General features: G+C 38.4%; 1 protein-coding gene and 1 non-coding gene across 8 annotated transcripts in view; both read left to right on the top strand.

Moving 5' to 3' along the window:
• Window positions 1-5,796: 5,796 nt before the first annotated feature.
• Window positions 5,797-5,957, top strand: LOC123945083. The gene has a single exon (XR_006819004.1). It is a non-coding gene; the product is annotated as a U1 spliceosomal RNA (small nuclear RNA).
• Window positions 5,958-7,247: 1,290 nt separating this feature from the next.
• SPATA7 (spermatogenesis associated 7) overlaps window positions 7,248-18,135 on the top strand; it is a 40,379-nt gene continuing 29,491 nt past the window's right edge. For 3 of the 7 annotated variants that reach the window (XM_046010247.1, XM_046010246.1, XM_046010245.1), the window contains exons 1-3: window positions 7,248-7,401; window positions 13,543-13,617; window positions 15,867-15,962. In XM_046010247.1, the coding sequence (XP_045866203.1) occupies window positions 7,383-7,401; window positions 13,543-13,617; window positions 15,867-15,962 (190 nt within the window). In that variant the 5' untranslated portion in view covers window positions 7,248-7,382. Of the gene's footprint in view, window positions 7,402-13,542; window positions 13,618-13,757; window positions 13,926-15,866; window positions 15,963-18,135 lie in introns of those variants that run through there. The other 4 variants (XM_046010249.1, XM_046010248.1, XM_046010250.1 and 1 more) reach the window with 3 other exon arrangements.

Genomic DNA, 18,135 nt, shown 5'->3' with positions numbered 1-18,135 from the left:
CAGGTGACAGTTTTTAGTTTGCAGGATGTTATTAATGTGTTCTTCTCTGTCATCCTTGAAAAAAAGAAGCTGCCCCTTCTCAGAAATAATTCTCCAGTATAAAATGTTCCTAAACTCAATGTCAGTGATAGTCTCTCTGGATTGTGGCAAAGCAATTATCTTCAGGGTGGGAGAAAAAACAGGCTCAACTGAGCTCTATTTCATTTTGAGAGAATAATATATGTTGGTCTTTTAGGGAAAAAAATATGACTTTAAAATATACATCTATTTATTTAGGCAGCTGAGACACAGATTTGCCTAAGAAAAAGGATATGAGAAAAGTCTCATTTACCCTTTCCATTTTATATGTCCATGATTGCACATGAAAATAATTTTTTCATTATTTTAGGTAGCATGTGCATAAAAGTGCAAACAGGCATAATGAAATGTCACTGAGATAATTGTCTAGCTATTTCCTGACTTAGTGGAATAAGCATTAAATCAAGAGTCATAAGCTGAGTTGTGGGAGCTAATTATTTATCTTCTCTGTGCTCCCAGTAGTCTTTTCTGCTAGATGAGGGCTTTGGTTTAGGGATCACTGGCATCCTTCTAGCCCCCAAATTTTCTGACATGCAAAGAGAAATATTTGTTCACTGCCAACCTTATTTAAAAAGTAAATTAAGGGGCGCCTGTGTGGCTCAGTGGGTTAAAGCCTCTGCCTTCGGCTCAGATCATGATCCCAGGACCCTGGGATCGAGCACGGAATCTGCTCAGCAGGGAGCCTGCTTCCCTTCCTCTCTGCCTGCCTCTCTGCCTACTTGTGATCTCTCTGTCAAATAAATAAATAAAATCTTTTAAAAAAATAAAAAATAAAAAGTAAGTTAAGGAGGCTTGGAGAATCACTCACTCTACTTTATTTGTCTGTTTATCATACACAAGCATCTGCTCCACATGTTATAAATGAAACAGAGGAAGTCCTTCTATGCCCAGAGCACAAAGTTTCTAGACTCTGTCCTCATTGTGGGAAATGCCTCCTGAATTTACTTGTTGACTCACAATGTTTTTCTTTAATCTGAGGTTACCCATGGGTATATACGTCAGTGGACATTTAATGTTACATGACAAGAAGGTATTTTCATACTGTTGGTCAATATAGATTTTATTTAAAAATATGAAACACTGAGCACTGCATAATTGTTTGCAGGCAAGGAAATGGAAAGACTCAAGGTCGGAGAGACCTCATATCTGAGCCAAATCAAATCAGAAATTGAACGTATTTGAGGGGGTCAGGAAACCCCCCCCCACTCTTATTGTCTAAGCCTACTTGTTCAAATACCCTAAAGAAATAATTAATGAAGTCAAAATCTGCATCTGAGTTTCCAATGGTGTTCTTCAAACACAAAGTTATCAAGTCAAACCAAATGGCCCTCTCTCTTCGGTGTTGTCCGCAAAGGTGGCAGCCATCTTCTACTGGCACCAGACCTCTCGTGAAGCCCAAGTTCATTAAAAAGAGGATCACCCCAAAGTTCATTCGGGACCAGTCAGAGCGATAGGTCAAAATTAAGCGCAACTGGCGGAAACCCAGAGGCACAGACAATAGGGTGCACAGAAGATACAAGGACCAGATCTTGATGCCCAGTGTTAGTTCCGGGAGCATCAAGGAAACAAAGCACATGCTCTCCAGTGGCTTCTGGAAGTTCCTCATCCACAGTGTCAAGGAGCTTGAGGTACGGCCAATGTGCAACAAATCTCACCGTGCAGGGATTGCTCACAGCGTCTCCTCCAAGAACCACAAGGGCAGCCCATTTGGCCACCACAGTTGCCAATCCCATTGCCAGGTTGCACAGCAAAGAAAATGAATAGACAGCTTGTGCGCATGTCGTATTTGCGTTAATAAAACCATAAAACTAAAAAAAAAAGAAAGTGGCATAGTCTGTGTTGGAGCACTTTTGATTTATAAAAGAGCAATTTTGTGTCATTCACGCTAATAATTTAAAGTGTTTGAGGAGGTGCTCACTTTGGCAGCACGTATGCTAAAGTGTTTGCTTGCTAAAGTATTGAAGGCAGATATCCTAAAAGACAAAGCACAAAAGGGTGCCTGGAGAGGAGATTGAATCCCTAAGGAAAACTGGATAGGGCATCAGTAAAGGATGGTTTTCACTCGTGGCTTCCAAAACCCAGTTGCTGTTGTTATTGTTTTAACTGATTTATGCATGGCAGTTTGTGAATCATAGATGCACTTAGAAGAGCTTCACTGCAATGTCCCAGAAATCTATTACTTGTTAAAACTCCAAACTCTGCTTTCATTTTTTTTAATTTTATTAATACATAGTGTATTATTTTTTTCAGGGGTACAGATATGTGATTCCTCAGTCTCACACAATTCAAAGCACTCACCATAGCACACACCCTCCCCAATGTCCATCACCCAGCCACCCCAACCCTCCCCCTCCCCTCCTCCAGCAGCCCTCAGTTTGTTTCCTGAGATTAAGAGTCTGTTATGGTTTGTCTCCCTCCTAATCCCATCTTGTTTCATTTTTCCTTCCATTCCCTCTATGAGTCCCCATCCTGCCTCTCAAATTCCTCATATCAGAGAGATCATAATGATAATTTTCTTTCTCTGATTGACTTATTTCTTTTAGCATACTACCCTCTCTTTCTATCCACGTCGTTGTGAAACAAATATTACCAGGATAGACTAACAATTTAGTTATGCTTTTTTGGTTTGCTTTGTTTTTAGGGGCGAAGTCACCTGTAAACAGGGAACGCATTAGGTGGAGATTATCCAACCTTTAGGCTGAGCATTGCCCCTGATGTATTGTGGCAACTGATTGGCAGTGGAAGAACAGATACAATGCTCTTCCTAAGCTGGGGACAGGTTACCTAGTAACCACAGAATGATTAAATACTGTTCACAGAGACTTGTTCTCTTAATTGGACGAAAAGATTTAAAGAACACAGCTGGAGAGAAACTGGAGCCACGGAGGACTGTGACAGGCGTCAGTGGGCCTCATGTCGGCAGTTCTAGCAGCCTTCACTTAAGGGCCACAGTATGGGATTGAATCTTTTGTTAGTAATAAGAAGCATCTAGGCTGCTTACAGACCATAATTCTGTGCTCTCCTCACGTATAGAAAAATGAAGACAAGGTATGCAGTGGAGCACATTAAGTGCAATGCAAACTCCATGTGGCGGTATAGTTCTGAGAGTGACCATTTCCTGTGTACAAGATTATGTTTGTATCAAAGTTCTTTTCGTTACTAGAATGCAGAATGGTCATTTGGGGTCAGTATATCCTGTTACCACTCCCTTTTGTCTGTTAGGCACATGTTGGTTTATAGAGCATTATGGTCAATTCCGTTCTCCCCTGCTTTGGCAATAAAAGTAAGAAAATCCAAGTTCTAGGTTGACAATGATTATTTATTTATTTATTTATTTATCCATTAAGGACCTTAAGGTAACACAGTCATTTTTTTTCCTTGTGCTCCAAAAAGAACTCAGCATGCATGTCACTAACTATAATTGGAAAAGCTCTACCTGAGAGTCACTTTCAAAAAATATCTTTCAGGGGACACCTAGGTAGCTCAGTTGGTTGAGTGCCCGGCTCTTGATTTTGGCTCAGGTCATGACTGCAGAGTTGTGAGATCAAGCCTCATGTTGGGCTCCATACTAGGCATGAAACCTGCTTAAGATTCTCTCACTTGCTCTACCCCTCCCCCACCTCGTGCACGTGGGCTCTCTCTCTCCAAAAAAAAAAAAAAGTGTCTTTCAGTTATATCTTATACTCCTTGAGTAAGATTTATAAGTTAATACTGCCTCAGTTTGGCTGCTCTCCTAACAGGGAAGCAGCTTAAAATTTTCTTAAAGCCCCCTCTAGTGACAAACAACAAATTAACCCACTAATAAAACGCTAATATTTCAAAACTGCAAGTTCTGTTTTCTCTTTTAGTATTAGATGAATCAGTAGTTACAGTATTTTGATTGGAGAATGATTAAGAGATAGTCCATAGCTCATGATCTCAAGCGCTCTTTAGCCACCAAAACCTAAGGGACCTTGTTTTGAAACTGAAGTCAACACAAAGTGCACACACATCCTATAATTCTACTTCTTTTACTCTGCCCTGTTATCTATTTCTTTAAAACATTTTCCTAAATATTTGTTTTTGTGCTTCAGGGACTTTATGGATTAAAATATGTTCATCAGAACCCAAAGAATGGAAAAAGATTTTCTTGGGCTTTTACATCTTGTTGCTTTTATTACATTTATTGGATAACTTTCACTGTGGTGTTAAGCATGTCCCAACAGACAAACATGAGTTCCAGGAATCCTCTGAATTATGAAACTAAGGGTTATCTATAAATATACAGAGTAAATGTATAAATGATAATACAATATGATTTTTAAATGTAAAGTAAAATGCAATAAATTAAACTATAGAGCATATATATTAGACTATATATTATGGTATGTGTGACATACAGTTTATTTTATTCATATCTCTAGTTCCAAAGGGTTTAGCACTCCTCCTATAAAATATAGGTTTAACTGAGCCATTTAAAAAAGCCACCTGTCTAATAAAGGCATTTAGAGATAAATAGAAAAATACACTATGAATAATTATTGCAACTGAGCATAAATCTTAGTTTCAAGCTTCCTGTCAGCTAAGACAAAAAGGGAAACCTAATAATAAAAGTAAGCATGCCAATTAATTAGGGAAGAAAAAGATTTTCCTTCTAAAATATATAAATTTCTAGATATCAATAAAAAAAATACAACTGGAATAACTTTTTAATATGAAATTCATATTTAAATATACAATAAAAGGTTTTTAAGAATGCCAAGACTCCAAGTCTATTGCACCTGGTAGTGATGGTAGTGATTCCCTCCCCCTGGCAATGGAAGGATGTTTCTGAGAACTAACTCTACGATAAGCCCATACTGGCTGCATGGATATGTCTATGATCACAATTGCCTCCTAGGAATGGCAACTGGAAAGGACCCTCTCCTTCTTGTTTATACATACCAACTGAAAGTCAAGGACAAATTGAATTGAACTTAAGATAATGTTTGCTGCTAAAATTGGAGAGAAAAAGTGAATTCTTGAAAGAATTGGAACAAAATACTTAAATAATGAAATGAGATGGCTTCAGTTGAAGTTGGATACCAAGTAATGTTGTCTCCAGAACATTCTCCCAGTCTTGGAGATTCTTTCCTATTTCAAAGCAGTATCTACTTTTCATCCTAAGTTTTACTTTCATAAGAGGAGCTGGCATCACCTGGGTGAATCAAATCACTGTGTTACCTCTCCCAGGGGTGTTTGCCCGTTAAGCTTTTGCTGTAATTCAATTTAACAAATGCTTACAGGAGGCCTATTATGTGCAAGATATTTTCCAGATGCTAGTAGTGGAATAAAAGGCTTCATGTTCTTAGATAGGGATTTCAAGCATCAGTGAATAGGTAGGCAAGTGAGTTTCGTTCTCTAGGCAACATCTGACTCTGTCCCTGTATCCTTCTAAATGACCTTTGTTTTGGTGGCCACAGCGCCATTGCACATACTGACACATTCCCCAAATTTTTAGTCTAATTTTCTTCTTTCCCTGGTCTTAGAGAACCAGGAGTTCAGGTGTTACTGCAGCTGAATTTCTGGCTTATTCCCCTTTCGTTGTCATAGGATTCCTGACTAACTCCCTTATGTCTGGATTTTTCCTTAGAAACGAGAAAAACTATTATTTGTTGAAAACCTCATTTTATTTTCCAGGCAATGTCTATATTAATCCCTGCAAGTGTTAGTAGCATCATTTACGTTTTAGAAAACAAAATACTTACCTGGCAGGGGAGATACCATGATCACGAAGGTGGTTTTCCCAGGGCGAGGCTCATTCATTGCACTCCGGATGTGCTGACCCCCCGCGATTTCCCCAAATGTGGGAAACTCGACTGCATAATTTGTGGTAGTGGGGGACTGCGCGCTTTCCCCTGATAAACGTCTTAAAAGTAAAAAAAAAAAAAAAAAAGAAGAAGAAAACAAGGACCTGAGGCTCAGAGAGGTTTCCAAACAAGGACCCAAGCTGACAAGCGGCAGAAAAGTTCCCTATACCTGACTCCAAAGCCAGTATTTTTTCCATCACACCAGCCGTTCTCAAAGGGGGTGCAATTTTGCCCTCCCCCCGGGGAAATTTGGCAATATCTGGTGACATTTTTGTCACAACCAGAGGTGGAGTGGGTGGGTTACTACTGTCGTCTGGTGGGTAGAGGCCACGGATGCTGCTGAACGTCCTACTATGTACAAGGGACCCCCCACAACAAAGAATTATGCACCCAGCCTAAAATGTCAGTGGTGCCACTGATGAGAAGCGAGGGGTACATTACAGAATGCTCCCTGCCCTATTGTGATCTTATTTCCAAGAATCCAAAGGTAGGTCTGCTTCAAAATTAAAATGTAGAAAGCCACAGACCAATCAACGCCTCATTCATATTACAACTCTGTTCCAGCGTAAAGAAAAAGATTGGAGCCTTAAAATGAAAATACTGGGGGCGCCTGGGTGGCTCAGTGGGTTGAAGCCTCTGCCTTCGGCTCGGGTCATGGTCTCAGGGTCCTGGGATCGAGCCCCGCATCGGGCTCTCTGCTCCGCGGGGAGCCTGCTTCCTCCTCTCTCTCTGCCTGCCTCTCTGCAGCCTGCTTGTGATTTCTGTCTGTCAAATCAATAAAATATTAAAAAAAAAAAAAAAGAAAGAAAATACTGGCTGTGGGGAGAGAAGAGGAGTAGAGCTCAGTAAGCAGAAAGGAAATGCAAATTAATTATTGACGTTAAAAATCAAGAAGTAAATATATAGATTTTTTCATCCCCAGGATTTTCACTAATCCAAATGTTCACGAACTGCTTTGAAATTTAACTACTTGGACCTGGTTAAATGCTATCCTGACCTCAACCAACATCTGCGTTTGATTTTTTTTTTTTTTTTTTTTTTTTTCAGGTACCCAGGGGTCGTGGATGCCTGATGCGGCCACCTTGTCGCCGGCTCTTCCCACAGGACAAGACCTGCCAGGTGCTGTTGACTTGGCTCCAGACAGGAGGCCGCTGTGTGGCCGACTAGCGGGATCCCAGAGCCACAGACAGGCGTTTCAGACACTTTCCCCGCCCAGTGCTCCCATCCTCTACTGCTCCCCACCTTTCCTGGTACCCCCGGGGGCGGGGCTCGGGAGAGCACGTCCCTGCGCCGTGACGTCACAATCCAAGCGCCTTGGCTCCGGCCCTTAGCAACGGGCCTGACGAAGGTCTCCGGCAGCGGCGGCCCCGCGCCGGCTCCTGCGCGCTGGTCCTCTGCTGCGGGGCCTGGCCCGCTCCCGGGAAGGACCGAAGGGGTCCTAACGTGTCCCCACGGCGGCTGCAAGAGAATCCAAGCATGGATGGCAGCCGGAGAGGTAAAAGGAGCTCTCGCAGTGACGGCCGCCTCACGCCGGCCCTCGCTCCGGGCCTGGGATCCGGGATGCGGGTCGCGGGTGCACGGGTGCAGGAGCGCCCTGGGGGCTGCCGGTGCCCTGTTCAGTCGCCACTGTTGACCCAGGTGTTATCCCGCGCACAGGAGGGAGGCCCTCCTTGCTCAGAATTTGTGGCCCTGACTCCTGGAACCCCGGTCACCTGAACTCCGGGGCATGCAGTCTTTTTCTCCTCCATGCCTCAGAGGCAGAGGAACTAAATTTGGTCTTTAGAGTCAGACCTCCCAGAGCCCCACATCAAACCCCCCTGCTCTACGCAAGGGCGAAACCCACTTTCCTCATCTCTGGAATGGGGCAGTAAAACATCCATGTCCGAGTTCTTGAAAATTAAATGCAGATAATATAGAACTCCTGGCATATTTTAAGTAATCAGTAAATATGAAATCTTTCTTCTGTAACCACCTGCCTCCCCACAAAACAAGTAACCCAGGGATTCTCTAACTTTAATGTGAAAAGGAATCCCCTGGGAATCATGTTAAAATGTAGATTATGAGTCAGTACCTCTGGTGGGGTCTGAGATTTTGCATTTCTAATAAGCTTCCAAATGATACAGTGTTGCCGGCTGCAGTTTTAGTGGCAAAAGACTAATCCATAATCACTGTGTACACCTGCACTTTATTCTCAGGGTGGAACTCTTGGGACTATATAACTTTAAATCTCTGTGAATTGACTCAATCCAAATAATTTGCATTTTCACATTTTCTGAGCAAAGAGAGTTCTTGCCTCAAGCCAGATAAAGTAAATCTCCAGATCCTCCCCCTCCCAATTATCACTTTTAAAAGTATCTTTAAAGCAAGCTGCTAGATAGGTCCTTGCAATAAGTCTTGTTTTGAATATGAGTGTGCCTTTATTATGTAATCATTGGTCAAAATAAGTGCTGTTCTGAATATAGGAAATTACTATCCACTGATATATTCTGATACTCTATCAATCTAAATTCCAGAAAAAGCTAAGTAACGTGCCTTTATGGTTTTTAGAAATTTTGCAACATAAGCTACCCTTGCTGTGTACCAGAAATAATCCTCAAGCTATCTCTTGATAGGTATTATCCTTATTTCACAGCAAATAAACTAAGAGATCATAAATAACTTGCCAAGGTCACAGTAAGCAGCGGAACAGTCTTTATATCCAGAAGAGGAATGTGAAACCCTAGAGCTATTGTTTTTTACTTACTGTCCCATGGCAGAGGTGGGAGTATGGGAAGAATGTATGTAAAATTTCAAGTATACAGGCATACCTTAGAGATACTGCGGAATCCATTCTATTGAAATAAAGCAAATATCTCAATAAAGTGAGTCAAATGAATGTTTTGGTTTCCCAGTGTATTTAAAAGTTGTGTTTACTCTACTATTATTAAGTATGCAGTAACAGGGGCGCGTCATGGCTCAGTGGGTTAAAGCCTCTGCCTTTGGTTCAGGTCATGATCCTAGCGTCCTGGGTCCTGGGATAGAGCCCCGCATGGCACTGGGCTCTCTCTGCTCAGCAGGGAGCCTGCTTCCTCCTCTCTCTGCCTGCTTGTGATCTCTGTCAAAGAAATAAATAAAATCTTAAAAAAAAAAAAAGTATACAGTAACATTATGTCTAAAAAAAAAAAAATGTATGTACCCTGATTTAAAAATACTTTATTGCTAAAAAATTGCCAACCATTATCTGAGCTTTCAGCAAGTACATAATCTTTTTGCTGGTGAAGGGTCTTGCATTAATGTGATGGCTGCTGGCTGGTCTGGGTAGTGGTTGCTGACCACTGGGGTGACTGTGGTAGTTTCTTAAAATGAAACAACATTGGGGATGCCTGGGATGCTCAGTGGAGCATGTGGTGCTTGATGTACGGGTCATGAATTTAAGCCCCATACTGGGTATAGAGATTACTTTTAAAAAATGAAATCTTTAAGGGGCGCCTGGGTGGCCTGGGTGGCTCAGTGGGTTAAGCCTCTGCCTTCGGCTCAGGTCATGATCCCAGGGTCCTGGGATCGAGCCCCACATCGGGCTCTCTGCTCAGCAGGGAGCCTGCTTCCCTTCCTCTCTCTCTGCCTACTTGTGATCTCTGTCAAGTAAATAAAAATAAAATCTTAAAAAAAAAATGAAATCTTTAAAAAAATAAAGGAAGGAAGAAGGAGAAAAGGAAAAGAAAAGAAGACAGCTTTGAAGTTTGCCACATTGGTTGACCCTTCCTTTAATGAATGATTTCTCTGTAGTTTGTGATGCCCTTTGATGGCATTTAGTAGTAGAGCTTCTTTCAAAACTGGAGTTAATTCTATGAGCTACGTTTATGTAGTATTCTAGATCTTTTGTTGTCATGTCAATGATCTTCACAGCATCTTTACCAGGAATAGATTCTCAAGAAGCCACTTTCTTGGCTTGTCTTTAAGAAGCCACTCCTCATCTGTTAAAGTTTTATTGTGAGATTGCAGTAATTCAGTCACATCTTCAGCTTCTACTTCTAATTCTAGTTCTGTCGTTATTTCTGCCACATCTGCAGGTTCTTCCTCCCCTGAAGTCCTGAGTCCCTTAGTCATCCATGAGGGTTGGAATCAGTTTCTTCCAAATTCATATTAATGTTGATATTGTGACTTCTTCCTGCAAATCAGAAATGTTCTTAATGGCATCTAGAATGGTGAATGCTTTCCAGAAGGTTTTCCATTTACTTTGCCCTGATCCATCAGTGGAATGGCAGCTGTAGCCTTAAGAAATGTGTTCCTTAAATAATGAGACTTGGAAAGTTGAAATTACTCCTTGATCTGTGGTCTGCAGAATAGATACTGTGTTAGCAGACATGAAAACATTAATCTCATTGTACATCTCCATCAGAGCTCTTGGGTGACCAGGTACATTGTCAATGACCTGTATATTTTGAAAGGAATCTTTGTCTGAGGAATAGGCCTCAACAGTAAGCCTAAAATATCCATTGAGAGGCAGCTGGGTGTCTCAGTTGGTTAAGGGACTGCCTTTGACTCAGGTCATGATCATGGGGTCCTGGGTTGGAGCCCTGCATCAAGCTCCCTGCTCAGCGGGGAGCCTGTTTCTCCCTTTTCCTCTTCCCCTGCTTGTGTTATCTCTCTCTTTCTCTCTCTCTGTCAAATAAATAAAAATAAAATCTTAAAAAAAATTTTTTTAATCTGTTGAGCCCACCCAGACACACACACACACACACACACACACACACAACCACCCTAAAGTATTCATTAAACTGTGTTGTAAACAGATGTGTTTTCATGTGGGCATTGTTGTTCCATTTATAGAGCACTGGCACAGTAGATTTAGCATAATTCTTAACGGCCCTAGGATTTTCAAAATGGTAAATGAGCTTTAGCTCCAACTTAAAGTCACCAGCTGCATTATTAGCCCCTAGCAGGAGAGTCAGCCTTTCCTTTGAAGCATTACAACCAGGCATTGACTTCTCGTCAGAGACTCTGAAAGTCCCAGATGGCATCTTCCAATATAAAGCTGTTTCGTCTACATTGAAAGTCTGTTTAGTGTAGCCACCTCAATAATGAGCTTAGCTAGATCTTCCGGATAACTTGCTCCTTCGCCTTATGCTTCTGTGTTATAGAGGTGGCTTCTTTTTCTTAAACCTCATGAACTAACCCCAGCTAGCTTCAGACTTCTCTTCTGCAGCTTTCTTACCTCTTTCAGCCTTCATAGAAAAGAGAATTGAGGGCTTGCTCTAGATTAGGCTTTGCATTTTTGTTTTTGTTCTAGTTTTGTGTTGTTGTTTTTTTTATTAGGCTTTGGTTAAAGGGAATATTGTAGCTAGTTTAATTTTTTATCCAGACCACCAAAACTTTCTACATGTCAGCAATGAGGCTATTTCACTTTCTTATCATTTATGTGTTTCCTGGAGCAGCACTTTTAATTTCCTTCAAGAACTTTTCTTTTGTATGTATAACTTGGCTAAATGTTTGACACAAGAGGCCTAGATGTGGCCTATCTCCACTTTCAACATGCCTTCCTCACTAAACTTACTTATTTCTAACTTGATTTAAAGTAAGATGCATGCTACTGTTCTTTTCACTTGAACACTTATAGGTCATTGTAGGATTATTAATTGGCCTAATTTTAATATCTTTGTTTCTCAGGGAATAGGGAAATCCAAGAAAGTGAAGATAGGTGGAGAAATGGTTGGTCGGTAGAGCAGTCAGAACGTATAACATTTATCAAGTTCCCCTGGATTCAGATCCAAAATCTGAGTCTATTACACAGAATTGTGTAATCTTGGGCAAATCTTTGTGCTTCACTCTAAAGTGAGAGTAATGATAATACCTATCTCATAGGATTGTTATAAGGATTAAATGAATTTATAGTTAACCAAGTGCTTAGAACAGTTCCTGCCTGGCACAGTTAGTATTCAGTATATTGGCTTTTGACTACAAGTGAAGAAACCCAATTCAAACTGGTTTAGAGCATTTTTAGCTTCTGGTAAGAAATGGCTAGTAATGTCTAGTAATGTCAAACATGGTTAGATCCAGGGACTCAAATCAAATTACCGGGAATCTTTCTGTCTTCCATTTCTCTCTGTTAGGCTTCATTCTCCAACAGATTCCCTGTCTGGTACAAGACAGCCACCAGGAGTGCCAGACTTCTTTCTGTCTTATACTGGGCTCCAGCCCAGTAGAGAGAGTATCTCTTTCCCAATAGTTCCAGTAAAAGTCCGAGGATTGTGTGTCATTGGCTGGACTTGGATCACATTGTTATTCCTGATTCACTGAACATAACTGGTCAGATTTGGATTATATGCCCACTCCTTAGCTGTGAGATAAGCTCTACTTGAATTACTTGGTGTAAGAGTAAGGCAACCCAAGTGCAAGTTGAGGTTCTATTTCCAGATAAAGGGACATTGGATTCTGGGCAGGCAAAATGTGAAACACTTTGTTTTCCTCCAGAGAAACAAGATTTCCTGGAGAGGTTTTGTTGGCCATTTTGCTTTTTTGTGTGTGTTTAGGGCTCAGATCCCCTTCTTTCCTGATAGAAACAAACTATGCTAATTCCATGACTTTCATTATCAACTCAAATGGTATCACCTTGACCTCTCTTGTCCCAAATAAGTTAATTTTTTCCTTCCTGCTCTCTGGCCTGTGATAGAGAAGGATCTTCTCAGATAATCAGATCTCAAGTATTTTTTATTTTAGTCTTCTCTAGCAGGCTTTGTTGTCTGGCCTGGATTTTAGTTCTATCTCAGTATTTCTCTTTCCATTTTCATTCATCCATATTTCTTCCAGACTTTGTGTCCCTTCCACCCCTTTTTAGCTTACAGCAGCCCACCTGATAGCAGACTGACCATTTTACCCTCTTAAAACATATCTTAGGTATACACTATTCATATTAAATTCATATTTAAATTCTATTAAAATCTATAACTCAGCCTTTTTATCTTGAAGGTTACTCCTCAAAACACAATTCACTTTTGGGAGAGAGAAATTAATTTTGTGATGAGGTATATATCTAATTTTCTGATATTCCATTTGATCTGAAAGATGAGACACTGACTTTAGGGGAAATAGCAAGGATCCAAACAAGAGCATAAGGAGGTTGGACAAGATGAACCTTAAGACATCTTTTAGTAATTAAGTTCTGATTCTGACATTTTTATATATTTATGTTATACATAGTAACATTATATTATATAATTTCTAATTTATTAAACTACTTTGTGAGAGGATTACTTTCTTAAAATTACTTTTAAAACAGACCTACTTTTGATTAACTGAAATAATTAATATTTATGTATTAACTCAAAATCTCACTCTACTATATCTCCAAAACATTTAAAAACTGAATAAAATTAATATATATCAAATAACATAAGTGAGGCATTTATCATTTTATTCAGTGAAACTAACATCTCAGGGTACAGCTGAAAACAACTTATTTTTTTAAAAGATAACCTTTTATCTTCTACAGCAGTAGAATTTTTGTCTGTCTTATATATCATTGCTGATTAGTATCATGATTGAATAAAATTTTAACTCCGAAAGTTAAAATCAAAGATATATATATTACTTTTAAATATTCAATATTGTTGTACAAGTTGTGTTTCATTTATCCTAATTTATATTTTTTTGTTAAAAGTCAGAGCAACCTCTGTCCTTCCCAGATACGGTCCACCATGCTTGTTTAAAGGACACTTGAGCACCAAAAGTAATGGTAAGTGAGGTATTTAAGTGGTAAAAGATTATGTGTTAAAAAGTTGACTGTTTACTTTATTTGTAAATTATACGACATGATGAAAAATTACTTCAATCAGTATTGGACTTCATATTGTTAATTACAGTTAAATATTATAGGAATTCTTGAGATGAAGGAATTTAGGAAGCCATCCTTTCAAACTAGTGTTGTGCCCAGGATGTGGCCCTGGCTGCTGCCTGCTCCCTGCTGCAGCTCCAGCCCCTCTCTCCGTGCTAACAGACCTCCCTGGCTTCCCACGCCTTCCTGAGTAAAATGGTGATTTGGAGGTTAGTAAAGACACTGGCGCTGAAAAGGAAAAGTTGTGCAGGTAAAAAGAGCACTTGAAAAATGCATTTTGTATCAAAAGTAAACACCTATGATTTTATTTTTACATCTGGATTTCTAGATTCTATGAAAAAGAAATCTGTATTTTCACATTTTAAAGCCTTTAAATTTTTAATGTGAACCTAAAATATATTTTTATAATTATAGCTTCAAAACTTAAACTCTGGGTTTTTTAAGGCAAAATGATTTAAGTCTTTTTTTCCTTATTTACATGAAAAATCTTTGATACTGGTTCCTGTAGAAAAAAAAGTGAAAGAAGGATCACATTTTCAGTTAACTTATTTCTTATAATAAAGTATATGTACACATAAATCAGTCATAAATGTTGAAAAATTATTTCTAACTAAAAATCTAAAACTTGGGGTGCCTGGGTGGCTCAGTGGGTTAAGCCTCTGCCTTCAGCTTAGGTCATGATTTCAGGGTCCTGGGATCGAGTCCCACATCGGGCTCTCTGCTCAGCAGGGAGCCTGCTTCCCGCTTTCTCTTTGCCTGCCTCTCTGCCTACTTGTGATCTCTCTGTCAAATAAATAAAATCTTTTAAAAATAAATAAATAATAAAAATCTAAAACTAGATGTAAAGTATACATACATTAGAAAAGCCGAATGAACAACAATAAATTGTTTGCTGACTTTTTAACAATCTCTGCACAGCTAAAACTGTGGACTCTGAGAAACAAACTGAGGGTTTTGGGGGGGTAGGTTGGGTGAGTCTGGTGGTGGGTATTATGGAGGGCACGTATTACATGAAGCACTGGGTGCGGTGCATAAACAATGAATTCTGGAACACTGAAAAGAAATTTAAAAAAATAAAAATTTAAAAAAGTATATGTGCAGAGCTGGTAAGGTTTAGTGGGTCTAAGTTGGAGACTGCCTGGGTTCACATCTAAATGGTGCCCTTTATCAGCTGTGGGACCTTGAAGACCTTATTCACATCTCTCTGCCTTAGTGTCCATTTCTATTAAATGGTGATAATAATAACTAAATGAGTGTTTCCATGTTAAGAGCTTAGAACAATGCATGCATGGTACCTATTCAATGAATTTAGTAGTAATAGTAATATTGAGCTTATCATTATTGTATATCCTTGTATTATGCATAGAATTTCCCTAGAAGGTTGCATAAAAATAATAATAAGAGTTATGCTTCTGGGAGGGGAGGGAGCGGTCATGGCAGGAAGTTCCCTTATTTTTCAATCTTTATATGCCATTGTAGCTGTTGATTTCTTAAAACTATATGTATGTATTCTGAAGTCTGTTTTTAATGTTTAAAAGTTATGCCTACATTTATTTACATTTTATACATTTATACTAATATAAATTTCTAATGTTTCTTTTAAACAGTTTAGATGAAATTGAGAAGTTTAATGTCTTGGAATTTCTATGTGACTATATTTGTCTTAAGATAGTCCTAATACTTGAAGAAGAGTGCAGTAAACTGATGGTGTTTTCAGGTATAAAATTAGAAGTTGCCTCTCAGAAAAGAATCTTTGCATAGTATTTGAGTTTCAAATTTGTTTGATTTATTCAACCTTTAACAATTCTAACATTATTTTATAATCATCCAAGTGGCTAAACATTTTTAGTTGTGAGATTGAGTCCTGCCAATAAGAAACAGTTTTGTAAATATAATGATAGATTATATTCTACATTTTCTTCCCAAACTCTCAGTCTTAGAAAGGTTTGAACCCAAGTAGTCAATAGCGCGTCAGTTATCAGTGCAAGATTAAGGCTAGGACATATTCAGCATCACAGGTTAGTATGTCTGTTGGTTAATTTTCAGAACATTTTATAAAAATGAACTTAATAATCAGTATCTTGTTTATCTCATAATGAATTTTATATTCATTCTAAATATATAATTATTAAATATGTTTTAATTTTTAGCTTTTTGCACTGACTCCTCCTCTCTCAGACTAAGTACTCTCCACCTGGTCAAGAATCACATGGCTGTTCACTATAATAAAATCCTTTCAGCCAAAGGTAAAAATGTGCAAATATGAACTTTCTGTACCCAATTTAAACCCTCAGCTTCACTTCTAATTAGGGTAAATCTGTAGCAAAAATGAATATGTATAAATGGATTTGCGTTTGGTGTGGTAAGATATCAACTGTTAACTCTAACTTTTATACGTAGAAAATTCAGAATGCCATTTTTATTAACTGTATTTGATATCTGTATGATAACTATATTATCTGATTTTACCTGTGTTATCCATAATATATTTTTTGTGGTTAGATATTGATCTTAATATAATAAAAGTTTGTAATCTGCTCTTTTGTTTTCAAATCTACTATAAAAATTTGTACAAAGAGGATGCCAGCTACCACTTTTTTCTTTTTTGTTGCTTTATTGAGAGAATAACATACACAATAAAATCAGCCAATTTTAAGCATATAGTTAAGTGTTTTGGAACATCTATACATTTGTATAATGACCACAACAATCATTCTGTAGCAGGTATTGACTAACTACAGCTCGTAGGCCAAATCCTCCTGCCACCTATTTTTGTACAGCTCTTGAACTAAGAATGATATTTATATTTATGTTTTTAAACAGCCAGAAAAAAATCAAAAGAACAATATTTCATAACATGTGAAAGTCACATGAAATTCAAATTTCATTGTCCATAAATAAACACAATCATGTTCATTCTTGGATATATTGTCTGTGGTAGCTTTTGCACTAACGAGCAGAGTGGACTAGTTGTGACAGAGGCCATAATCACTCCGTAAAGCCTGAAGGATTTACCATCTGTCCCTTTGCAGAAAACTATTCACTGATCCCTGATATAGGACATTCCCATCACCCTAAAAAGTTCTCCCTAGTCCTTTGCAATCAGTCTCTTCCCCCAGTCCCTAGTAACCACTGATCTGCTTTCTATCACTATAGTTTTGCCTTTTCGAGAATTTCATATAAATGGAATCATACACTGTGTATCATTTTGTGTCTGGCTCCTTTCAATTAGCTAATGCTCTGGAGACTAATCCATGTTGGTATGTACATCCTTAATTCTTCCTTTTTATTGTTAAGCAGTTTTCCATTTAATGAATATACCACAGTTAGCTTATGAATTCATCAGTTGGTGGATATTTGGATTGTTTTGACTCAGTTTTGGCCATTAGGAATAAAGCTGCTATAAACATTCATGTGTAGTCTTTGAACATGTGCTTCCTTTTTACTCCGATAAATGTATTCACTCAGAGTGGAATTGTTGGGTAAAATGTTAAGTATGTTTAATTTTTTAAGAAACTGCCTGTTTTCCAGAGTGAGTAGTTCCATTGTATGTTTCTGTCACTTCCACATTCTCACTTCCTTTTGGCCGTCCTTCTGCAGCCATTCTAATGAAGATTGAAGTCACTCATCAGGGTCTTAGCTTGTATTTCCCTAATGCCAAATGATGTCGAGCAACTTTCCTTGTGCTTATTTGCTAGCTGTAGATTTTTTTTTGGTGAAATAACTGTTCGGATGTTTTGCCCATTTTATAAAATAAGTTGTTTCTTAATACTAAATTGTGAAAGTTCTTTGTATCTTAAATACAGATCCTGTATCAGATACATTTTCTCATGGGACTTTTTATTTTCTTAAAATTTTTATTATGAAATTATTTTAGACTTCTAGAAATGTAGTAAAAATAGTATAATGTCACAGAAACCCTTCACCCAGCTTTCCTTAATGTCAAAATCTTACATAACCACAGTACAGTTATTAAAACTAGCAACTGAATAGTGATAGAATACTATTAACTACAGGTCTTATTTGAATTTCACAAGTTTTTCACCAATGTCTTCCAAGAAATTTTTGTTTTTTCATTTAAAGAGCTGTTTTTTATTTATTTTATTTTTTTTTAAAGATTTTATTTATTTATTTGACACAGAGAGAGAAAGAGATCACAAGTAGGCAGAGAGGCAGGCAGAGAGAGGGGAAAGCAGGCACCCTGCTGAGCAGAAAGCAGAGGCTTAACCCACTAAGCCACCCAGGCGCCTAAGTTTTTTAAATTGTAGTTCGCATTTTATGAAGTTTATATTTTAAATGACTGAGAAATCTAAAGAAAAACTGTATTTTGTGACATGTGAAATCAAGTTCAACTTTTCAGTTATTTTACTAGTTTATACTTTTCATATCCTGTTTAAGAAATCTTTTCCTAATCTTAGG

This window comes from Meles meles, chromosome 6 (genome assembly GCF_922984935.1).
Source record: "Meles meles chromosome 6, mMelMel3.1 paternal haplotype, whole genome shotgun sequence".
Lineage (NCBI taxonomy): Eukaryota > Metazoa > Chordata > Mammalia > Carnivora > Mustelidae > Meles > Meles meles.
This window is presented reverse-complemented; position numbering and strand designations above follow the sequence as displayed.